Raw genomic sequence first — 26788 nt, 5'->3', positions numbered from 1 at the left:
CGAATCGTAGAAAAAAAATCGTAGAAAAAAATCAGCTATTAACAATAGTATTATTAAGCAACGTTTAACTCTGCAGAGAGCTAAAAATACACATAAACATTATAATTAACAAATCACGAAAGTTCTTTACTGTCACAAAATAATTTTCACGTCAAAATACTTTTTATGCTAAAAAATCTTTTTACGCGAACCGACATCGGAACATTTGTTACGAGTTACGCTGTATGAAAAACGATTCGCGCCGGTAAATGGTAATCCGCCAAATCGCGCGGAATAAAATCTCGCTTCGCGAGATAAAACCCGGACGTTCGCAATCGGATGTTTGCAGTGCGACGGTTAATTATCGCCTGAAAGAAAAGTCCACTACCGGTTTCATTGGGACGGAAATGCCGCTACTTCCACGCCATTGATATAGTTTCGGTTAATTGTACTCTTTTTGTACCCGACGCAATCGACGTTGGATTACCGCGATTATGCAATCGAAGGGAGAGGAAGATAAACGATCAATAAACCCCCTTGGGAGTCGGAAATAAAATCGCGAGCAATAAAACGTTTTCTTCGAAATTGTCACTGATTCCAACTTCATCACGAATTGCGCGATAAAAAACAAATTCGAAAGAGAAAAATCTCTCTTTCTCTCCGTTTCTTCTCCGAAGATCTATATCGGTTATATCTGCACTCGGCTCTTTCCCTTTCTCCGTTAAATATTTAAGCGCTATCCATTAAATACTTATATTGTTAGCGAGAGCCCTACTTGAACGTATAACGCCGGTGTTTCCGGTATATCTTTTCTAGTATAATAATGAATGCGATCGTAAAATGTTGGAATTTTTCTTTTCATTGCACGCGAGCGAATTGTGTGCCCAATTATAGTATATTACATCCTTGAAAACGTGAAACGCAAGCACCTGGAGCCGAAACGCAGGAAACGGAAAGTATATGGGTTCGAGCGGAGTTGGTAAAAAAAAGAAAGATGACATCGGAGAGTGTAGAATCCATTAGCAGGTCCGGACGAGAAGGGAGCCGCGCTTTAGCATCGACGCCCGATTTTTCATCCCGCTACGAGAGCTTTTGTACGTGCGCGAATGAATGAGCGACCGGCTACCATTTTTCCCTCTATCCTACATCGCTGTCTAAATCCACCGGAACTGGATTTTCACGCGAGACACGTGTCAGGAGAATCGCGCGTCGAATCTTCGAAAGATGCTGCTACACTTCTATAGATTTCTGGAATTTTACCTTTAGTTCTCAGTTATTAATTCTTAAGATTTAATGAAAATGCATAGCTTCGAGCTACCCCCCTCCCCCCCCTCTATATATATATATATATATATATATATATATATATATATATATATAATTTATATCCCTAACGTATCGTGAGATCTATTTATCGCTTTTCTACACGGAGATAATTTTCTCTTAGATTTTACCCTGAAAATTATGGTAATCGTGTGACAATATGGTATGGAAAGAATTTTATGAGAATTTCTCTGAGAATTTATATCACAATAAAAATAATATCTTACAATAAAATATAAAATATGTTTGATTAATTTTACTATGCAGTTTAGTAAAATATTAATCAAACATGTTTTATATTTTATTGTGATAGATATTATTTTTATTGTGATAAATATTAGGCAGAGAAATTCTCATAAAATTCTTTATGTATCTATAATCCATATTGTCCCACGATTACCATGATTTTCAAAGTAAATTCAGTGTATGAGTTAATTATGTATCAATTTGAGCCAATGTTATTACACTATTCTAAGTGTGTGCCAAGTATGCAACTACTGACAATTATATGTTTCAACATATGTTTCATCTCGTAATAAAGTTCATAGTATTATATATTACGATCGTTAAAGCGCAATTAAATTCGCTTGTGGATTTAGCGCAAAGTCGGTGCAAAGCAAGTATTTCAAAGTGTACAGTTCCTTCTTTTCACTTTCTCTCCTTCCGTTTACCCTCTTTCTTTCTGTACTTGCGTACTCAGTGTACATTTCCTGTCTTCTCGAATCGACAACATTTTGTTTGAGATCGCAATGAAATAAGAATAATCGACAAGAATTCACGAAAAAGAATATACGGGAAAAAATGTTATAATAATCGAATCCAGATAAAAAATATATATACAAGAAAAATATTAGTGACAGATTCAATTTTGAAATTAATCAATATAATTTCCTAAATTAACTATAAAAGTATTATTTCTGAGGAATAATTTTATATCCTTTTTGGGTTTCATTTATTCAGCAAATTATTGAATAACGATTAGAATGACGTACAAATTATCTATTGTATGCTAATTTAATTATTTATTATCTCAGAATTTTTCAAAATTTCTTTTTTCTAATATTCTAATTAAATAAAGAAATTTCTCAATATGCTTTATTCTATTCCTTTTATCTTAATCCCTCTTAATCCCTCGCGTATCTCCATCTTTTTCCTATATTCCACTTTGAAGTTATCTTTGCATTATCCTCTCTCGCGAATCTTTCTCTCTGATAGAAAGACAGAGCGAAACGGAAGTGACAAAAGGGAAAAAATACAGCAGCGAACGAAGTACATACATCGGCCGAACGAACAAACGGAAATCGGTTTGGTATTGGTATGCTGCCAATGCGCAGGCAGGCGGGGCGGGAGGGGGCGAGTGGCGATTGGTCGTCGCTCAACACAAAGTGGATCAGCCGCATGCATAAAGCTGGGTGGAAAAAATCGAGATGAAACGCTACGCGCTCTGGACCATCCGTCCGGTAAATATTAGCCCGTCCGGATCTACCCGTACGGGACACTTTTTCTTCGCTGTCTCAGCGCGTTCCCGTTCTCATAAACAAAGTAATGACGCCGCCCCGCCGACGCGAAACCCAATTCCCGGATTTCGGCGTTAGCTAGCCGACAGTGGTCGCAGCCTTGTGTGCACACACACACCCACGCATATACCCACATGCACATAGATATTCGCACACATATTCGCGATCGAACTACTACGTGTTACCAACACATTCGCGCGAGCCGCGTGGTAAAAGCCACCTCAGCATGTAAATCACGTCGACGACGTCGACGACGACGACGATGGCGGCGACGAGGACACTACTCTGTTCGTCCCTCTAAATCCTCTCTTCCTCTCCCTGTCGAGCAGGTTTGCGTGAATCTATCCGACAGTATCAGCTATCGACTTCTTGCTAAACAATGTCTCGATCGCAAGCTCTTTCTCTCTCTTCCTCTCTTTCTTTCTCTCTCTCACTCTCGCTCTCGCAACTTCATCCTGTGTAGTTTCTTCATTTTTTTAGGCTTCGACTTCTAACTTGATATCCGTTACCTGGTTCATCCTTTCGTCCCTTAGATTCTTCTTCTTTGTCTTCTTCTTCTTTCTTAGTATCCTGATTGGAGAATATTCTGATATCTATTACCCCAAGTTGTTGTCCTTGTCCCCTAACTTCGGCTCGCGTTCTTCTTTTTTAAATCCCTATCTTGATCCTGCTTCGTCGACCTTGTTAGTGCCGCTCGTTTATGCATTATTCGTACTTCGTCTTCGATCTTGATCCTGCTATCCTCGGTCCTTTGCGTCCTTCGAACTGAGAGAAGTTCCTCACCGCGTGTTTTTCTGTGTTTCTCAATATTTATTATCAACGCAACATCGTTCTTACTCTCTTTACCGCAGTCCTTTTTTGTACGATCCTCGCTGCTTTTACCTTCCCAACCTTTCTCGATATTTATTGTCTCATCACATCGTCCTTACTACTTTGCTCTTTCTCTCTCTCACACTCACACACACACACACTCACACACACACACACTCTCTCTCTCTCTCACACACACACACACACACACACATACTTACGCACAATGTTGTATATCCTTTCGCGTGTATCATTCTTCTTCATTTTCTCTCTATCTTAATCCTACCTTGTTCTCTTCCTTTGAAGGAAACGACTTCTCGACTTCTCGCCTTTGTTTCTCTCCTGTCATTTCTGATATTTATTATAATATTTATTTATCTATCTGCATCATCCTTACTACTTCGTCGAAGTTTCGTCTTTCATGATGTTTCCTCATCCTTTTTCTTTCTTCACTGTCCTTTTATCTTTTTTCCTTGACTTCAGTTAAATAGTATCTAATATATATTTTGTTTAATTTTTTATTTCTCATATTTTTCCCTTTATAAAATATTTTTTTATAATAGTTTTGATTATAGATGTATTACTATATATATATTATTTGAGTGACTTATACGCATCATGGATAGTTATCAACTATTCCACTACACGAACTCGCGCTTCATTGCTCATCATCTGCAATTTTTTGTCGGAATCTTTCTGGAAACTGTGTTACCAAAGTTTCTCTCGCGTTTTTGTAAGAAGAGTTACTCTCGCAGAAATCGACGTGATTTTTGTAACAACCTAATATAACGATGCGACGTTACGTCATCTCCACCTAACTTCCTTTCTTTCCGAACGATCGCTCCTTGTCTCGCTCGTATTCCCCTTCTTCGTTCTTCCAATCGCGATCCACGATCCTTTCTCTTCGCCCTTTAACCAATCTGCAAAACTGTCGCTTCCGGTCTCTCCCGTCGTCGACCATCCCGACAAACGTCGAGAGTCGCGTCGGAAGAGAAGGATTTTGATCTCGCTGGCTGCCGCGGTCGAAGGAAAACTTCTCAATATCAGGAATGAAAAAGTTGGCTGCCACGGTCGACTTCTTCGGGGTCGAATGTTCGTCGCGAAGCTGGACCAATTTAGGGCAATGGATCAAGCGCGTAGAAAATAGCAGAAGCGACCCTTTAGCAGTCGAACAGTCTCAAAAGTTTCCGTTCTTTCGGGAGATCGCGTTGAAACAGCCTCCGCTGACTGAGTTCAGTTGTGAGTGCATCAATCGAGCGTATACGTTATTGAATATCTTTTTGCTAAACGTCAATTATCTAGATCCTAATTATATTAAACTATATTTAAGAATCCAAATTGATAAAAAAGTTCCAAATTAATAAAATTAAAGTCGAAATTTTGAGGTTCTCTGAGATATATGTATGTTTTAAATATGTATCAAATTTAACATTATATAACTCTCAATGAAATTATATTTAATTAATTCTACACTATAATATTGATCTATATATCTTCTAATTAACAAAGAGTAAAATAGTGAATTAGATTTTATCAAAATTAAGACTAATTATAGAGGAGAGAAGAACCCGACAAGATTACACAATTAACAAAAATATATAAATTATTCCAAACATTAATTGTGTAATCTTGTCGGGTTCTTCTCTCCTCTATAATTAGTCTTAATTTTGATAAAATCTAATTCACTATTTTACTCTTTGTTAATTAGAAGATATATAGATCATTATAGTGTAGAATTAATTAAATATAATTTCATTGAGAGTTATATAATGTTAAATTTGATACATATTTTATGATGCATCCGCACTTTAAAATATTATTGTTTAAAAGTTTTACTTTCTCAAAAGAATTGATTTGGCAGTAACTTGAATATTATTTATTTATTCAAATAAAAAAACTCTTATTTGACCGAAGATATACTTAATTATAAATTGCAATTCATCTCAAAATGCGAAAAGTAGGAAATATTCTTTGAGTATATACAGATAAAGTTGGCAAAAAAGTTTCTCTCTCTCTACATTTAAATATATATTACTTATTTAACAAATAAATAATATAATGATAAGTATTTTTAAATATTACTGTTGTAAAGACTTTTTTATGGTAAATTGTTTGAATTGAATCAAGTACCTATTATTTATATATATATATAATTTTTACTTTTATTTAATTACTTAAAACATACATCTTCAAAGAGCAAATAAATAATCGTGTGTATTATTTATATTTCGCGAGAAAATTGTAAAACTGTACTTTTGTAAAACTACTCAATAACGATGTGCTTCGTTTTCTCTGTTACAGATATTCGGCATGCTGAGGACGAAAGGGTGAACCGACAACTTGTGATAAGATATAGACATAATGATGCCAGATTACGACGAAATACGTACTTCAAAAATGCCAATTTACGCTAGTGCAATTGTGGTGCAAGAAACTAAAATGCTGCGTGCGCGATCAAACGTCGGCGAGGGCTTTTTCATCATCATTTTATCAACAGTCTTTTCGATTTCTTCCACAGCGAGCGGCTGCTCAAAATAAGTCGGAGACGATTTATTTTGCCGGCGACGACTACGAGATTATATGAGCTCTCGCGAGTTTGCGAACACTTTCGTAATAGATTAATCGACTAGATCTGATACCAAAAATTTATTTGTATTTACTTTGTTGCAAAAATAATTTTGATAATTAACTTTTAAATTTTCCAGAGGAAACATTTTTTAAAACGTTATTATCGTTATCAACGTTATTAAAAAAATATCTTCATTTCGAATTGATAAGCTATGAGATATGGATTCACAATGTTATTTTTTTTCTAATAATTTATTTTAATATTAATATATATTATGAAAAAAACATTTATTTCAATATGAAATATTTATAGATTTTTTTCGCAATACTGGATTTTAAGGGTTAATTTATATTTGAATATTATATGATCATTAATTGTTCCGTAATGAGATTGTTTTGTTCAATAAGACATCCAAATAACGTATTGCTCAAAGAAATTCTGCCGATCCATTTCGATGATATTAAAAGTGCAATTTGTTTTTAACAATTGCGTAGCAGATTTATCGTCGAATCATTACCAGACCATCGAAAAAGGATTTTCAGAACCGTAACCTCGCGCGTGCATCCCGATTCACGAAGCGTCTCCGACCTTTAAAATCGAGGGCTCGAACCGCCGAGACATTAAACCGCCAAAACGAATAATTTAAGCGCGCGCTTAGTGCTTCGGTAGATTAACTTTGCTGAAAATAGGCGCCGGTTTAAGTTCTCCGCGTGAATTTTTTCACGCGATTTCCTCAAGGACCTTCAGTCTTTTCTCGATCCCGCGATCGGGCGGCATCCAAGTCAATTTTTTAAGTATAAGACGCGTCGGTCTGGATTAAACTTAGATTTTAACGCGGCGATTTTCGCGATCCCGAAGAACATCGCGCAGTACTATTATAATCGAATAATTACGTATAATGCGTGTATACGTTGTATACACACACACATACAACAAATATATATTATTTGTAAGGACACGGCGGGTGGAGGGTAAGGCGGAAAAGGGACGATGAAGAATTAAAGCTCGCCGACGTACAAGGCCGTACGTACAACGATCTCTGTCGTCTGTAAAAGTAACCTCATAACGTTCTAAGGTGCACGCTATCGCTGCACAATGCGCCCTTTTTAAATCCGGCACCAATATGCGCTATTAGTACATTTACGTCCCCTTCTAAATGTGATTTGTTCCAAACGAAAGCGCGAATCAATGACACGATCGAAAATTGTGTCTTTTTTCTTTTGTTCTTTTCTTTTTCAATAGAGATATCTATCTGATAGATCGTTACTTGCTCTAAATATAACTGTCTGTCTCTGAGACTTTGTTTTATCTCGAATGTGAGATGCACTAATTTATTTATAATTAGAAACGAGGCAATCGCGTTTAAGCAAAATGGGAAGAATTTTATATTTTTGTGTTGCGAAAGCGGAGCGAGTATATTAATGAAGAATAATGAATGAATTCGATGTTTGATTTCAAAAAATTAAAATTTTGAAGCTATACGTTAAAAAAAAGTGTCGAGCATTAATTGCGCGTGCACTTCCGAAAGGACGCATTGTGTGTGCAAAGAAATATAAAAATATATTACATATATATATATATAGATATATATATAAATAAATATAAAAGAAAGATATACATTATTATTGTACATGTAATTATTAAAGTAACGCAGAGGTGAACGAAAAAACAGTCGCTAGCAGCGATATATATGCATATATACATATATATATATGTATATATATATGATATTAAATAGAAAAAATATTGAATATACTCTATACAGTAAATATTGTACGTTCGCTAGTGTTACACGTTATACATATATATAGTACGTACAATATATATTATATAATATATTTAGGTTATATATTTAGGCTACGTTTAAGATAAGCATTAGGTACAATTAATATAAGTAAACCGCTATTACCAGTAGATGATGTAAAAGTGTAAGTTTAGTCATCGATCAATGGACGAATCCGCGACGCGATTCTAACGTCGCGGCACTTCAAATCTGGTATATCGATTTTAGGAAAAACGGAGAGGAAGAGCAAAAAGAAAAAGAGAGAAAGAAGAGTGAGTGAGAGAAGGAGAGAAAAGTACATTCAGCTGAGAGCTGTACGTTCACGACTCATTGGTGCTTTTCCCTAGGTAAATATATATTACTTTGTATCTTTCTCGTCGGCGGAATAATAATCGTTAATCGATGTCGCTGCTAAGTAAATGGGCCGAGAGTGTCGGAATTCGTCGTCGAGATAAAAATCGCGAGTCGCCGCAAACGTTTCTCGAGATTTCCCTCTCGCTGTGGAGAAAATTTCCAGCTGATGCTTTCAGCATTCAATTAAATATAAAATAGAATCGAAAAGATCCTTTTTTTTTCCTTTAAATCTCTATTCGAATTATTAATAACGTCTAATTTTAATTCAAATAATTAATAAAATTCAATATAAATATTGTGAAAAAAAATTAGTTAAAAGCTCACATATATTTCCGAATATTGATCAAGAAATCAAGGAAAAAAAACGCTAACCGCGATTATAGATGATCGCGACACACCGCGAAGTACATCCGAAAAGTTCTAGACCTGGATGTACAAATAATGCTTATTTTTGCTATATCTTAGAGCGATCGAGGACTCTAGAGCTCGTATACAAATGTTTGTGATGAATCGAAAAGATTAGTATATAATGCGTGATATTCGTCGATTCGCGCGATGCATCGTCGATTATTTAATTAGTGAATCGCGCGAACGGAGGGAGGCGCCTGGAACTTTTTGGAGTCATCCCGCGAATTGAATAAAAAGTCTAATCGCGAAACTTTTCTGACACTATCGGTATCTCGCGGTCGATAGAGATCGACAGCGAATGTTCTCGAGTCTGACCAGTGTTACGAGAGTACAGAGTCTGTCTCGTAAGAGATTGAAAAAAAAAGAGAGAGAGAGAGAGAGAGAGAGAGAGAGAGAGAGAGAGAGAGAGAGAGAGAGAGAGAGAGAGAGAGAGAGAGAGAGCTTAGACGAATTTGTTAAATATTAATATTCGTAACTGCTATTGTCCCAAACGTATAATGAAGCGGCAGCCCACGCGAAAACGATATTTCTGTATAGCACTGTTATATCTGGATATTCTTAGATTCTTCCCGGGTTTTCCTAGCGGATTTCGCCCGAGATGGTGTAATTTTGCGAGGCGTATGCTCTAGGTGCTTAAGACGGAGAGATCGACTCTTGTCGACTCATTGTCAGCAACGGCAAATTCGAGCTTACAGGTGACTCTAGTTGATAGCGCGGTGAAGTTTTTACGAATTTTAGAGATAAATCGCGTTGCGCATGATTGACGAATTAGTTGGTGTCCTATAGTTACGGAAATAATTTCTGCGATAATTCGATCGGGATTTTAACTCTTAACTGCGTTTTTCAACCGGTTTTTCGTTCGATTCGCAACTACGCAATGAATATAAATTATTTAGAAAAATAAAAATTAATCGGAAAAATAGATTGTTGTAATTTTCCGCGGAATAACGCGCATTTAAGAGCAAAATCCATCTGTCTAAATCCACTATACTTCCGTTAGACGAATTTATCTGTTCTGAAATTATGACACATTGAAACGATCAATTAATATAATAATTAATAAAGATATTAATATATGAAAATATAATAAACAAACAGATCTCTTCAAGAAATGCTTCGTTTGAATTCAAATGCACTGTCAGAATAGTGTCGTTAAAGTTGTAATTAATGTGAAGCATGGTGGATTCAAAAACGCAGATGATGTCGAAAGAATTCAATAGACTGTCCATCTTTTGTAGATGCCCAGATATTTGACATCGTGAGAAATTCTCGACGCATCTGTTACGTGCGAACAGGGCAGAATCGGAGTAACATAAGTAACCGCAACAAGCGAAATGAGGTCAATTCTATCGACATAAATACGATTAAGTTTTATAGAGTACCTATGTGCGTACGTCAATACCGATAGCAGATCCCGTTCGACTGAGATTTATCGCGTATGTGATAAGCATTGCATGCCGATTAACCTGAACGACTAACAATGGCCAACAATATGCAAAATGTTAAAAGAAAATTGTAGAATTTAATTGCAATCTTGATAAAACATTTAATTCTTTCGTAAGTATAACGTGGCAGATTTTTCTATTTATTCGAATAATGATAATTCGATAATTTTTCAAATAATAATAGAATAGAAAGTGTTACGTGTGATATATAATTTTAGATTCTTTTAATTAAAAAAAAAAAAAAAAGAATTATATTATATACATATACATCTAATTTATTTATTATGATTAATTGATAATATTCAAAAATATTATTTCATATCAATGTTAGTCGAGTTCAGACGCTTCGGCTATCCTTAAAGGTTTACCAGCGTTTTATTAAGGCGAACAGAAACATGAAATACGAGCTTTCCGTTTTGGCGCAAATGTACGAAATTATTCGTAAGTGTTCATAACATAATTACCGTAATTAGCACTTAGGGACGGAGCTGATTTACATACAAAACACACGTGTGACACTGGGGACAAGTAATCTTTTTCCACGACGTGAAACATGAGGTGATAAAATGACGGACAGTTTTCCGGACGAAGATTTCGAATGGCGAATAAAAATGCACAATTATTGCGTAAGATTGGCATTATGTAGGCGCATCGCTACGCTAATAAGTTTAAAATCTTTTCTAAAGAAGGATATGTTTTGAATTTTTCTCTCAATTTCCTGAAAATTTCGAAATATTCTTTTCGATCCTTTTGATTTGTATAAGAAAAATTCTATTTTTATTATTCTCTTGTTAAGTTAAGCGAAAGAATTATGCTCTGTGCATGCATGTATATATATTTCTGTGCTTGCAACCAATGAATTTCTGTAAAAAAAAGCGCGAAATCTAATGAAATCCAAAAAATCCATGTATGCGCGCTGGAATCAAATAAATGATTTTTTCTTCCGAAATCGACTCAATTATTGAAAAGGGAAATGCGCTACGTTGCGATCATTGAATCGACGTTTAAAAAAAAAAAAAAAAAAAAAAAACGTCACTCTGTCACACGAGCGTGCTTGATTTTCGATCGAAATGGATTTTAAAACGTCATTAAAATGCATTAGTTCCCATACATGTACCCAGCATGCATGATTTCGTCACCGAAGACGAAAACGCGCAAGTGAAACTTTTTTTTTTTTAGAAAAAATTACACTCGCGTCTCACACATACTTCGAAAATCACGCACGAGAAACGAACTTTTTAGGCAAAATTATTATAGCTCGTGTATCCGTCCACTGAATATAGTGCGTAAAAAGAAGTTTTGCGACATTGTTACACATATACAACGTGGCTTTAAGCGACAATTTAGGGTGTGATAGTGTCGATAATACAATCCTGAAAAGAGTCAATCTTTTCGACGTAATCCGCAACGTTTTACCTAGCCAGCAAGCCTAGCTTCACAATTATTGTTATATTTCTTTTTAAATTTATATATAAATTTATTTAAAAGTGCACACATACACAAGTAGTCTGATTTATTTTTTTTTAAATATGACATTTGGAAAATTAAAAAAAAAAGAGAAATAAAAAAATGTCTTTCTGTTTAAGATTTACTTTTTTTGCAATAATTTTTGCCGCTAGATAATTGTGAAACTGGTGCTTGTCATGTATCTTCGATACCTAAGTTCCTTCATGACGTTCAAGATTGCGAAGGGAGCCGTTCGGTGATTTCTTTCGAGAACATAATCTCTCGTATATTCGCGACGTGTAAATTACATGCTACTGTTGGCGACTTCCGCCTCAAACATTGGCGCGATTTTTTTCATCGGACAAACGTTATGTAACGCGTCTGAGACCAAGACAAAGATCGCGACTTAGCACGATAATTATAACGACGAGCTTCTTCTGCGAGATGATTTCGAAATGACGAGTCGTCTGATTTACATCGCGTTTTTTAATGAAATATTTTAGACAAATCGATCAACTATATAAAAACGAGCGGTCAAGTGCGAAAAAGATTTAATAAAATTTTAGCATTAGATTAATTGTTCAAAAGTAGTTGTTTCCAAAATGAAAGGAGAAATTCAAGTATAGGCTCCTCGATCGAGAATTGGAAGAACTTTAAAAAAAAATCTGTTTCGAACTTGTCCTCTCTTGTGTATGCGCGGTGCAAATATAATATTACTTAGCGATACATAAAGTAATGTTTATGGAAACACAAAAATGCATCTCGGCTGATAATTATACATATAGTCAATATTAATAGCACAAGAAAAAGAGAGAGAAAATGGGAAATAATGGAGAAAGCGAGCATCGCGTTTGATCGCCGCTTTTCGGATCGAAAAAGATGACGATTCGGTATCGATCGGCGTTCCTGAAGCAATCAATCGCATCGAGCGATCCAATTGCAGCCCAGAGAAATATGTATGAAGCGTGTTTTGCGGACGCCGGATATTCGTTTTCTCGCGCAAGGAATGTCTCTCGCTATGTTTTTCTTTCGTTTTCCATTTTTTTTTAGTAAATTTTACACACGCGCACTACACTTGGTCGCGAAGCGGCAAAAAGCGACGATACATTGACGCGATTTAATCATTAATTCTACTTGTAGCCCTATTATAGCATATTATTATTTTTCTTTCCAGATATACGCGCATGTAAGCACATATGTTTGATGATATGTATAAGATGTGTAGAGATATATTTGAAACTTGAGTTATATATATTTAACATAAATACTATTTAATATATAATTCAAGCTTATAATAAAAACGGGTTGTATAGAACGGATTGTCTTATTGTTTCCCTAAAGTTCCCTCAAAACTTTCCTACCTTTTTATAAAAAAATTCCTAGACGAGAGTTTACATTTTAATAATATATTTAATAAATGTCACTGTCAACAATTTTATATATATCTCGCAAAAAATTTTAACGAATAAATATGAAAATCTTAATCGAAATAAAAATATGAATCGGTATATAAATTTATATTTAAAAGTCAGATATTTTTATCTAATATCTTAAACAAGAATAATCTAGATTTTATTATTTTTATAGAACGTAGTAAATATATCATTAGAAGTTAAAAATTTAATTTATTTGTTAGATATTTTTTTCTCTCACGAAATACAGAAAAAATTTTTGTTGTAAGATATTTCATCATCGTTTTTCGGAGACAAATATGCGTCATTTCAGCATAACGATACTTGTTATAATAATGTTGCAAAGCTTCGAATGGGCCTTTTTTCTTTAAGAATCGGGTTCAAGAATCGAGCACGGAGGTATTATGCGAGGAAGGAAATAGATACCACTTTTTACGCATGGGCATATATATTTTACCAAAGAATCGTTAATCAACGTCAAAGAGAAGAATGGCGCATTGTAGTATCATCCTGAAAGGAGAAAGGTAAGAGGTACGATAGCGACAGAAGGAAAGACAGGAAGGAGGACTTAAAATGGAACTTCTAAATGCCAGCATACCTTCCCACCCCATCATTTCTATCTAGTGTTTCTAAGCGAGTGTGATAAAATACGTGTACTAATCGCATATATTAAAATGCGAATATAATTTTTTTTAAATGCAAAAAATTTACGCAACGTTTTTTAAGTATTAAGAGCGTGACACGAAGACATTAAATAGCAAAGATATTAATTAATATAATTAATTACGTAATTTGTTGCAATCGTTGACCTGCGCAATGTAAAATTAAATTCTGAGAGTAAAGAAAAACACGAACAATATTCTGCGTAAAACAATTAAAATGTAAAAAATATATCAATATTGTATCATATCGCAAATGATTGGAAATTATATTCGGCGACATGTTCATGTCGCCGCTAATCTTATCATCGGTTAACAATATAACTGTTGTTTAGTTAACCATGATTCGAAACTCCAATACCTCTCCATTAAAATTTACTTACGGCACCCAATATAGCGGATTGAGCCATTATTGAATCTCGGCGGAATTTCAAATATTGCAATAAAGGCATTACGGATTCTCTTCTGGAATCTATTATTGAGCAGAGTCAAAGAATGTCACTTTATCACGGAAGTTGCTCTTGATATTGCACAATTGACACGAACGAGAATGAAAATAATCGCGCTAATCGCATTTTACATATATAATCATCGTAATATCATCGCATTTAACTCGACGTTAAATATAACTTTTTATTATGCAGTAAGATTAATGCAAACGTCAACGATTGCAACGCCGTCGTTAATAATAATCGATAAGTGCACTTACTATTGAGAAATCTTCATATTTCAATGATCGTTGAAATTCCAACGACAAAATTAATAATATAGAATAAATCATAGTATATTAACTATATTTTATTATATATCCATCAAGCGTTTTTCAATCGGTGGAACGCGAAACATATTTGAGATGTTTTTACCGAGATTTTTACCAGGAAGCAAATTTTTTTATAAAAGTTTTTATTACATTCCTCGATTAATAAACATGATTAATAAAAGTAACATAAATTATATATATATATATATATTTATTTATTATTGTTTTGTTATTTTATTTATTAAATATTTTTTATCGCTCAGAAGAGATTGAAAAACGCTGTAATAGATATTATAAGTCAGTTAGTCGTCAATTTCGAGGATATATGTATAATAATTGCAAAAAATATTCGCGCGTAATAACGAATTAATAAAATAATATATTCCTATGATAAAAATGTAGTGTTTCATATCAATAATATGATAAAAAAATATTACTTATAAATATGACATATATTATGAGTAATTCGTATATCATTAATCGAAACTTTTCAAAAAATTTTCAAAATTATGTTGAAATCAGCATAAGAAAAAACATTCATAAGTGAAAAATTGGAAGATATAATTTTTTTAGCATAATTATACCATTCATCCGTATTAATATAGAAGAGAAATGTTATACCACAAAAATAATGTAGTAAAATAAATTCTCGGAACCACGAAGGTTAAAATGTAAATTCCGCATTTGCTGCAAACTTTTTCGCAGGCGAAATCATCGAATTGGCACCGAAGGAATACCGATGCTTCGGTATAAGAAGAGAGAGATCGAGAACCAGAATTAAACGGGGATAAAACGAGATAAAATAAATAGAGAGAAAAAGTACATCGAATGAAGAAAGAAGAGAACGGTAGAGATTTCTTTCGATTTAATTAGGGGTGGCTACGAGAGAAAGGGAAAGGTGGAGGGAGAGAGAGAATCGCGTGATTCGCGGCCGGGTGACCCGTGTGTGTCACGGCAATATGGCACCCCCGCAGTCCGCGGAAATTCTTAATTAAATTCTCGCTGCTTCCTCGGGGCAGACCTGACCGAGGAGGCCGCGCTGAAACTCTATCGGAGTTTTTTCATCCGCGTGGGTCCTGCGAGTCAAGCAGAGACCGGCAAGCCAATTCTCCCTCCATCCTTTTCCCCATCTCTTTCTCCACCAGCACTTGGCAACTTCAGATTACGTTTGGTCCTCTCGAGGCGAAGTCTTCTCGCCGCAAAGTGAGCTTTATTCTAATCTGCCGCAACCGTCGCAACGCAAAATAATTAAGCTCGCGACCATAGGCGCTGGTTCTGGGGATATATATCTCGATCTCTCTATTCCTTTTTCCTTTCTTGCTTTATTTAGAGCCGGCGCCGTCTCGTTTCTACGAAATGTAGTTCGTTCCGCCAGTTTTACGCCAGAAATTTGCTTAACCCTGTATTGCCTTGCGTTGTTTTGAGACAGTCGAATAAATATGAAAAAGCGCTTATTGAAAAAGTAGAAAAGATATGTTCTTTAATAAATTTAAATTTGATTTAAAACTTTTCTCAGCAAAAATGTAAATTGCGATTTAATATTAAAAAATAATAATTTATTATTATTAATTTTACTGTCATTGAAATAAAAAAAAGATTCTGAGAACAATTAATCTTAATAAAAATATAGATAAATGAAATAAATTTACATCATGTTATTAGTTTTTCATGTCAATATTTGCAAAATTAGAAAATCGCGCAATAAAGGGTTAAATTTGCCTGTCAAAGCTCAACAATTACGATTTATTACTTGTAAGCTAGTATAACTTGTCATTTTAAATCGTTTTTTTATATTTGAGTAATTACAATAATATTGCAAAATTTTTAGTAAAATAAATTGAATTAATAATATTAAAGGTACAAAATTTTAGTGTAATATGTATCAGAATAAAATCTTAAAAATATTTATAATTGTGATGTAATTAAAATATAAATATAAAAGAATTAAAATAAATAAATAATTTCATATATTGATATTAAATTAATATCATTTTGTTGTACAATTATTACCCGTTATAACGATATATGGAATTCAAAAGCAAATGTCTTTGTTATATTTTCGAGTGACGTATTCGTGTTTCCGCGTTGCGAGAATCAAATAAAACTTCGAAATATTCCGCTCGCGATATCATCTCGTATGCATATATCTATATATCATCGTAGTTGACTGCTGAGCTTTGGCAAGGCTCAACCATCGGAAATGGTGGCTGCCTCCTGGCAAAACCAGCAATGTAAAACGCCCGGTTTGCGCGAAAAATTGCAACATTTCTCAAAATATTTCACTATAAGATGTCGAATATACAGAGAACTTGCGCGACTAACTTTCTATTGATTTGCAATAATTTTATATTAATTCATCGAACAAGTATTATTTAAACACCAACATTGCACTTTATTTTTATTAAAACTTGCAATATTTCACGATGGATGTGAGAAATAAATGAATATCTTTTTATAAAGTTATTAATGAATAGTTTAACAAATTTTACATTACAGTACATAAATTTGCATTCTGACTAAAATATTATACCAATACTTTTTATAAATATTTATTTCTTTATTTGTGATTTTCTCAAAAATTTAGCAAAATATCCAAACATATCTTTATTAAACACGTAACAATTCTTATATTCCTTTACTTTATCTTCTATTTTCAAATTTATACGTAATTTTGTTGGTGCAAATCTTTCTATATGAATATTGAACTTAATTTTATGATGTCAAAGAATTTGGCATACATTATGTAATATATATGTGTATGTGTATGCGTGTAATAATTCTTATATAAATATTTAAAAAATTACCATCGTGAAATAATTCTATGTTATTGCAAATAAATAGTTGCGCAAGTATAATATAAAATAGTTCCACTTATCCATTGCTGCTTTAATAATTCACTCACCGCAGCTGTTATTTCCTGTAACAAAAACAAATTATTTATTAATTATTTATTATACTCAATAATTTTCATAAATACAAACCAAAATGTCATTACTCAATAAGCAAGAAATTATTAATAAAATATTATTACAATGATATTTTACAAAATATAACATATTCAAATATCTAGTTTTTAATGTCATATATAACGCCATAATAAACTTTGAGTCACATCTAGAGATAATGTTGAAATAGAAGTAATATTATCGTAAACAATAATGCGTCAACATTTTTTCATTTTGTTTTAATATTTTTTAATTTTTTAAATGTTATAAATAACATAAATCATTGACTCATTGTGTTTAATTAAAATAATAATGCAATTTATATAATTAAATTTAATTTATATGGAAACTCAGATTTTTTCCCAAATAGATAATAAACGAACAATTTCTCATTCATCCATTCAGTTTCAAATAATTAGTTTAATATATATATTCTGAATTTTCAGGTTTTTTGTATCAGAAATCAAATTAATGAGAACAGTTATTAGACTTTTGGTTTTAGTAGCTTCGCTCTACAATCTCTCATTGGTGATAACTTATACGTTAAAATTTCTAAGATTTTATATTTCTTGCTTATGTTTCTTCCTTATGTTCCTTGCTTATGTTTCTTGCTTATTGAGTTATGCTATTACATTATGCTCTTTCACGCATAATGTAATATATTGATATTTGCTTGAAATATATTATCAAAGTTTATTTTACCTTTTCTATATCTCCCTGTAAACTTTAGTATGACACCTGAAAAATATTCAAATAATTATAAATGAGATAATTAAAATGCACAATTACAATTTTATTTTATTTTATGGAATATGAAATAAAATGTGTATACATACATATGAAACAGAATCAGATTATCACAGTTGGAAAAATAATCGTGCGTATTTACAACAACTCACCGAGTAGCTGCTGTAGTCAAAATTATCGCTGAGGCTGCATCTGGGAGGCGCCGAGACACGTAATACAAGGAGTCCAATGTTTACAAGACAATAAACCATGTCCATCATTCGTTCGGCACTCCCGACGATTCACACGACGACATACACGATTACACGACGCGATGCGAAGAGAAACAACGAATGATTCGTACTCGCGCGATACATAATTCGGCACTCCCGGATATAGATTGGCGCGCAATACACGATTTTAACGCGTAAAAGGTGCGAAGAACGCGGAGCTCTTCGCTCTTACTTTCGCCATCGGCCATTATCGCCGAACATCCATCGTTCGTTCGGCACTGCCGACCATCTACGCGATCGCGCGACGCGACGCGAAGAAACAACGAATGATTCGTACTCGCGCGATGCATAATTCGGCAGTCCTGGTATAGATTTGCGCGTAATATACGATTTTAACGCGTAAAAGATGCGAAAACACGGAGCTTCGTCTCGACTTGCGCCACCAACCGTTACCGCTAAAAATCTGTCATGGCGCCCACTTATCGACTCGACGGTTCGAGAATCGCAATTGGATCGAGATCGATATATTCCGACGCCGCTCACGATAGCGCGATTCACGAGTGAATAATTAACCGTCACGATCGCTCAATATACATACGTAATTCGACTCCCGATGTATGCATACGCATATATATGTGTACTATTTTCACTTTTCACGGGTATAAAACATAAAAGGCGAGAGAGAGAGAGAGAGAGAGGCCGACGACGAGATACGGCGACGACACATCCGGCAATGAACGCGACACTTGAACGACTGAACCGCCTATCGTCCGACGCGCGATTAGACGCTCTCGGTGTTTGTTTACATCCGCGAGATGTTTTGTAAGACGCGCGAAAGGCAACGCATATCGGGGCGCGCTTACTCCGTCATTCCGGTAACGAAACGCGGCGAGGTGAAGAACGACGAACGCTTACCTCATCTTGTCCGGCGACGAGAATTTGGCGGTAACCGTCGACCAACTTCGGACGCTCTTTACAATCGCGCGATTACGTGTGATTGTACCATAGACTCGTAATGTCACTAGATTTCACATGGACAGTACGCGCGCTCCTATTGGACGCAGGATTACAGCCAATAAGGAGGGGGTAAGAGAGTAAAGATCCTGCGAGAGAGAGAGAGAGGAAAAGATAAACGCCGTCTTTTTTGGTGTGTTCCTTTTGACACTACAAATGGAGAGTTTTATCGACCAATGAGGACAAGGAAATTTTGGTTAATAAAAATGTACCTAATGCGAATTGATAAGAGATGGTCAATCAAAGCTATGGATATATTTTATGACACTCTGTTTTATAAAAGAGGATAAGGCCCTGCGCACAATAGAAAAAATATTAGGAATAAATATTAAATATTAGCAATAAGAATTATTTTAAAATAATAAAATCGGAAAAACTCTGATATAAAAATACAAATTCGGGTATAAAGGACTCTTTCTAGTTTATTAGCCCTTACTAGTTCTTTATACTCGAATTTGTATTTTTATATCAGTGTTTTTCGATTTTATTATTTTAAAATAATTCTTATTCCTAATATTTAATATTTATTCCTAATATTTTTTCTATTGTGCGCAGGGCTTAACACGGTTACATTTTCCCAGGGGCGTAGCCAGGTTGAAATGCTAGAGCAAGCAAAAAAATTGGCAGAGCAGGAAAAGAAGCAGGACGGACAAAAATAATTTTTTTTTTTTTTTTTAATTAAAGAACTAAAAAGTAATGCACATACAAAAGTATGCACAAACGCCAAATACATAGTACCTTGTTTATTGAATTAAATAAAGATGGTGCCTATTTTAAAGCTCTCAAATAATAAATTTTGATTAAGTATTATTAACAACAATAACAAATTTTAAAATAATAATGAGTGATAATTATGAAAAAATAATTATTATAAATAATGAAATATTACAAATAATTTGGGAATATTTTAATAAAAAATAATTAAAATTTATTTATAAACGGTAAAATTTATTTATAAAAAATAAAAATTATTTATAAACGGTAAAATTTATTTATAAAAAATAAAAATTATTTATAAACAGCTAGACTTTTCAAGAGCAGACAGAAAAGTTACAAGAGCAGGCGAAGCCTACTTTGCCCCCCACCCCTCCCCGACCCCAGCTACGCCCCTGCATTTTCCTCTCTTATTATTAACGTTCTTGGCTTCAATGAAAGCGCGCAAATCTAGCTGTATATGTAAATTTATAAAAATATACATAGTACGATAATTAATACTCCATTCTCTCCGCATATAGGTGTATTCGTATTTAACGTGGAGTAGTTCGTTTTGAGAGAGTAAAAACACGAGACGTGAGATTCGAACGAGCCTTGACAATGATACGACGACAATAATATCGCACAATACTAAGGTAAATGATTGACTGTCGTTCAATGTACAATAATAAATAATAACTACGATGCTGACAATACCGGTGTTTATGTACAGAGTTGTGTTTTGGCAGGTACGAGACAATACGCGAGACATTACGAGGTTAAGGTTACATTGATGAAAATGTGACGATAATCACGACATTATTTACGTATTTGACGTTTTCTACAACTCTCTCCGTGTTCAAGGTATTACACGTATTATATTTCTCTTATTAGATTAAATATTGACGTATGTAGATCACACATAGCCTATAATCATCGCCGGTCATAAACCGGAAGAATTGTGTCTGATTGCCTTTCGCATTACATATAATTAGTTTTTTATTAAATAATTAAATATTAAAAATGAATAATTTATTAATTTTTTCTATTAAAAATGCATTAAATAATGAAATGTTAATTTTTTGAGAGAGAGAAAGAGAGAAGGAGAGAGAGAGAGAGAGAGAGAGAGAGAACGATAACCCTATCTTACGCCATAATTGAGAGAATAGTATAGTCTCTCTTTTTGTTGGTAATTCTGTAATCAGAATCGCATCATATAGTGATTTGTGATTGGTCCGCCATGTTTAAAAAATTCTTCCATATTTGTTTAGTAATTTTTGTCGCTATGATTAGAAATCGGAGTGAAGTTCACGTCGCGAGTGAGTCGCCTTTCATAGTAAATTATTGCTCCTATGTACGTACATACTAACGTACTGTTCCCGCGCAAATCGGCCTCTCTCGCGTCTCGCGTTTCGTCAATCTTTCCTGCAAATATATATCGTACGTGCAATATCAGACAATATCAAGTGTCGAATTATACGTATCGGGCTCCGATCATAATCAATTGTTCGCTCGTCCGAGCGAATATCGCGCGATATTCGCGAGAAGAAGTGTCGGACGGAGGTACCGAGGCGTATCAAGTTGCTCGGGAATCGTGAAGTTGGCGTCGCGTCATCTGAATATAACGTTCGCGTTTTTACCGTGTCTCGTAATTCGTAATGGCGGAACAAAACGCGCTCGCCAAAAAATCGCGTCTCGCGTGTAAACAAGTAGCCGGGAGTGTCTGAAAATCGCGTTGGTCGTTCAGTCCGTCCGAGTGTCATGTATATAATTGTTGTAAGTATCAGTACGCGTTCGAGTTTCACGCGACATCGTCTCTCTCTTTCTCGCCTTTCGTAGCCCCGTGAATTCCGCACATAAATGTATATCGGACAATAATAATTATTCATTATTCATTATTCCAGTGAATTATGATGGCGAATGTGTCGGTACGAGGGAACTCGCAATCCGAGAGTGCCGAGGAAGTGATATTGGACTGTCGCGGCAAAGTGCAACAATTCGGAGGATCATCGACAAGAAGCGAATTCCGGAAATGATCGTCCGAAATAAAATGGCTCGGCACCTTTAAATGGCAAGTCAGTTCCTGCTCCATCGCTGTTAAGTCATCGGGAGAAAGCACCGAGGTTAAGATCACACAAAGTAAAATATTTATTGGCGAAGGGGCGAGAAGGAGGGCGATATCATCTCGGAATAATGCAAACATTTTCCGGGGATACGCGAATATCCCCGGATATCTAAATACACGTTGAGTAGAATTATGCGCAAACATCTGTCTTGTAGCATCGACGTCGAAATATTTGAGAAAAAGGGTTATAAAAGGGTTAGCTCTCTCTGCGCGAAAGTATCAATATGTATATATATTAATGGCTCGAAGCTGAGTCCACCCTGTAGATAGACGTAAAGGATCATGAATTATGAATCACTGTTCGCCGGAGGACAGTGCCTATTCTCTGTTTTCTTATCTTGCCGGCAAAAAGATGAGAGTGAGCTCGATATCGAGAATTAATGAATATTTTGTCGCGATTATTACTTTGCAAATATTTCCATTACAAATGATGATTAAAGATTGCGTTGATTCAAATCTTGTTTCGAGTTTGAACTTTGAAGATTTAATTGCAGACTATTTTATATCTCACTGTATTTAAGATATAATATAAAACCTGTATTTAAGATATAATAATGTAAAAATTGATAAAATAAGAATTTTATAATGCGTTATAAAAAATATGCAAGTAAAACAATTAAGAAATATTTTTATCAATTCTTTAGATTTGAACAATTATTGCATTTATGTTTAGACTGTACTGTAACGAAGTCAATTTACATATTATTTACATAGATTTTAATATCTAATGCATTTTAATAGTACATTCAAATGACGAGTTTATCACATTTTTATTAAACTAGAACAACACAAGCGCATGCTATTCTTTGTTTAATAAATTCTTAGTTTGTTTAAATTTGATTAATATTTTTTCACAGAAATCAACTAATTAAAGCGTTAATTAAATTTTAAAATAATAATATGGTAAAAAATTAAAATAGTAATATGTTATAAATAATGTGTTATAATACTTTATTTTTGATTAATATTTTTTGACAAATCAGCTGATAACTGTCAAAAATATTATAACATATTATTTAAAACATATTATTTTAATTTTTATAACACATTATTTTAAAAATTAATTAGCAAATTAACGCTTTAATCAGCTGATTTCTGTCAAAAAATATTAATAAAACGAAACTTTGCGAATTACATTTTAAAATAATATGTTATAAAAATTATAATAGTAATATTTTATTTTATTTGTTACAGGTAGCATTGCTGATAAGCTGCGCGCGAGTTTGACTGCGGGAATCTCGAGTGTCGAACGGATTCGTGTGATTATAGTTTTCGTTATTTCTCATTGCGCAATGTACGCGAAATACGCGTGCGATTCACGCGTCGCGTCGGGAGTGCCGTGTAAAGTGTCGGGCGATCGTAATTATTCGTGTTTTCGCGAGTGTCGTGAGTGCTATCATGGACCAAGAGAGGAGGAGGAGGTCTAAGGAGACGTCGGGCAACAGGGGGGCAACTATAAGGTATACAAAATGAATATATAATATTTCTTTTAAGAAATATATCATTCTTGTTATATTTGTTTAAGTATCACTATATATATATATATATATATATATATATGTATTTTATTTATTATTTTACAGGTAAGCAATAGTAATAGGATAGGAGGAGAAGGAGACCCGGAGAGGCATCGGGCGACACAGGCAACTGTGAGGTAAGCAAAATAATTATATAATAACATTTCTTTTAAGAAACATATAATTTTTGTTTAAGTATCTCTCTATATATATGTATATATTTTATTTGTTACAGGTAGAATTGCTGATAAGCTGCGCGCGAGTTTGAATGCGGGAATCTCGAGTGTCGAACGGATTCGTGTGATTATAGTTTTCGCATCGTTATTTCACATTGCGCAATGTACGCGAAATACGCGTGCGATTCACGCGTCGTGTCGGGAGTGCCGTGTAAAGTGTCGGGCGATCGTAATTATTCGCGTTTTCGCGAGTGTCGTGAGTGCTACCATGGACCAAGAGAGGAGGAGGAGGCCCAGGGAGGCATCGGGCGACAGCGAGGCAACTGTGAGGTATGCAAAATACCTAAAATCATTTTTTTCCTAAACATCATTGAGATATTCAACCGCTTTTAGGACTTTCAAAACACCCTGTACACACACACACACACACACACACGTATATATATAATTTGAATATTTTGTTTTCAGGATCAATGTGTGTGCTGTGTACTATAACTCGTTCGGCATCGTTTTGCACGTATCGGTGAGTGAAAAATTCTTTATTTTAACATCCCTTTCTAAAAAAGGCATTTGATTATTATAGAATAATTATATATATGGAATAGAGAGTAATTCTTTGAAAATTTTCATTTATATATATATTTTTTTTAGTAAACATAAAAACAAATATAGCTATTGAATTAAATATAAATTAAAATTATTAAATTAAATTAATACAAAAATTAATATAAAATGAAATAATTAAATATAATAAAATCAAAAATAATAATTATATTAAATTATAATTGTGTGACAATTATAAAATATTAACATTGATTTTCTCAAATCTTTTATAAATTACAATATTTTTTTCTAATTATTTTCTTTTTATAAATTTTTAATTCTGTAACTATATATTCAAATATATATTATACATATATTTAGTTAACGTTATGATAATGTTACAACAACAGCTCAACCTAAATGAATTCACTCAACCTAATTATGAATTTATTTTTAATGAGCTGTCTTATTGTTATTTGTTGTTGATAAATTAGTAATACACAAAATTTATTTGTACAATATTTGCTTCATGTATTTGCTGTTGATATATGATGTTTCTCAAACTTTAACTCTTATCAATATTTTTATTAACTATTCTATTATTTAATTTAATTTAATTTATCCAAGTTATCTCAACTGATGCCACTTATATTAGTTTAAAAGCACACTCCTATTTTTACTTTTCACTATCGATTTTTACTATCGATAAGCTTTTACGTTTGTATCAGTAGCTAGTAAAATAGAAGTCTTTTGAGCAAGCAATTTTCTTGAGGTAATATTAAATTCTGGAATTTCTCTGATAAATCTAATTTTATTATTGATTTATATTATTATAATTTATATTATTCATGTAGATATAATTTAATCATTTTTTTATAAATGTCACAAATTTCCGAGTTTTCTTTTTAAATAACTAAAATTCTTGAGAAATATAAAAAGTAATAGATTTATTAAATTAAGATTATTGATAATAATAATGCTAGCACCATGTCTTAACAAAAATTTTATGAATGTGGTGTTAATATTTATAAAATGAATTCAGTGTCAGTTAATTGAAATTAATTAAATCGCTTACTACAATTATACGTCACAGCCAGTATTAAGATGTAAAATGAAAGGGAAATTTATTAAATAACTGCAAGAGTTATTTAATGTTGATAGAATTGAATTTTATATCGACACGAGAATTCTGCGTTATCGGTCTGCGTTGTCCTTCTCGTTTTTAAAGTATCAATGTCAGAGGACGCCCAATGTCATATAGTTCGTCCAGGTCGGTCGCGGGCGCAGGAGCACGATGGTCGTCCTCCGGGTTGCCGTTTGGCAGGAGTTCAGTCGGTGCCGGTCGGTCCCGAGAACCGTTCACGTCTGGACATCCTGCGGGACGCAAAATCTAAGATGGCAACAGATATGTACATTTGATAGGACGGTCCATTCGATCAGAGAGAAAGCCGACTCGGTTTTAACGTAACGCGCGATAATGAGCGAGTGAAAATAGAAAGATAGAGAGAGAGAAAGAGAAAGAAAGAGAGAGAGGAAGAGGGTGAGAAAGAGCGAGGAACGATGAACGAATAAGGACAGGTGCAACATCATCAATCGCGCATTATCCAAGTGGGAGGGAGGGGGGAGAGGGTGCGATATTACCCTCTTTTTGACATAATCGCCGAGAAAAGACCGGATCGAGAGTGGCAGACTGCTAGTCGTGCTGTGACGGAAGTTAGGCGCTTTCGACGATATGCCCGTGACAAATCGCAACGGAAGATAAAGGTGAGTGAGTTCCGGTTGCTGCTCACCGGAGTATTGGACGATTTTAGGAATTCTCGATAAATTTTAATGCCGTGAAATATTGGTGAAATATTAGTGAAATATTAGTTTCGAGCGTTGTCGTGAAAATGAAAAATTTGTCGATCACACTTATACTGATGTAAAATTATTTTGGCTACAAGAAATAGAGAAATAACGTAGGAGAACGGAGGGTTGGTTTAAAGATTAGGAAATTAGTACAAAGATTTTTCTTTCTACAAATATATATAAATGCATATAAAGTATTTTAAAAATAGATCAATAATTTTACTGATATTAATCAAAATCATTTTTCTCTTTTCTTTTTTTTCGTTTAAATAACATTATTAACTTTAAAGTATTCTTTAATTGTCAAGAGCAATATAGAGCACTTTACATTGGTGCTTTGAGATATTGAGACAAATTTGAAATCTACAGAAATTTTCATAATTAACAACTTGAATAATCAATTGGTAATTGAAAATAATTGTTCTATATAGTTAATAAAATGTGAATTAAATTAGATTAATCAGATAATAAGAAGGTAATGAAAAATGAAAGACATCACAGGA

General features: G+C 33.8%; 1 protein-coding gene and 1 long non-coding RNA gene across 5 annotated transcripts in view; both read left to right on the top strand.

The window, feature by feature from the left end:
- LOC145943524 (uncharacterized) overlaps window positions 1-11137 on the top strand; it is a 49240-nt gene extending 38103 nt beyond the window's left edge. Inside the window, exon 3 of the long non-coding RNA XR_014426531.1 lies at window positions 5931-11137. This is a non-coding gene — a long non-coding RNA (uncharacterized LOC145943524). The remainder of the gene's footprint in view (window positions 1-5930) is intronic.
- A 9464-nt stretch (window positions 11138-20601) lies between these two features.
- LOC145943522 (uncharacterized) overlaps window positions 20602-26788 on the top strand; it is a 121139-nt gene continuing 114952 nt past the window's right edge. For 2 of the 4 annotated variants that reach the window (XR_014426529.1, XM_083051091.1), the window contains exons 1-7: window positions 20602-20732; window positions 20826-20940; window positions 21981-22199; window positions 23396-23661; window positions 23785-23855; window positions 23954-24224; window positions 24363-24417. Coding sequence is in view for 2 of the 4 variants with exons in the window: in XM_083051091.1 (XP_082907217.1) it covers window positions 24368-24417 (50 nt within the window). In the remaining 2 variants the exon portion in view is untranslated. Of the gene's footprint in view, window positions 20733-20825; window positions 20941-21518; window positions 21853-21980; window positions 22200-23395; window positions 23662-23784; window positions 23856-23953; window positions 24225-24362; window positions 24418-25780; window positions 26202-26788 lie in introns of those variants that run through there. The other 2 variants (XM_083051094.1, XM_083051095.1) reach the window with 2 other exon arrangements.

This window comes from Prenolepis imparis, unplaced genomic scaffold (assembly GCF_030444845.1).
Source record: "Prenolepis imparis isolate NDT839.2.m4 unplaced genomic scaffold, iyPreImpa1.0 SCAF_12, whole genome shotgun sequence".
Taxonomy (NCBI): domain Eukaryota; kingdom Metazoa; phylum Arthropoda; class Insecta; order Hymenoptera; family Formicidae; genus Prenolepis; species Prenolepis imparis.
Note: the sequence above shows the minus strand (reverse complement) of the source record. Positions and strands in the feature narration are given on the sequence as shown.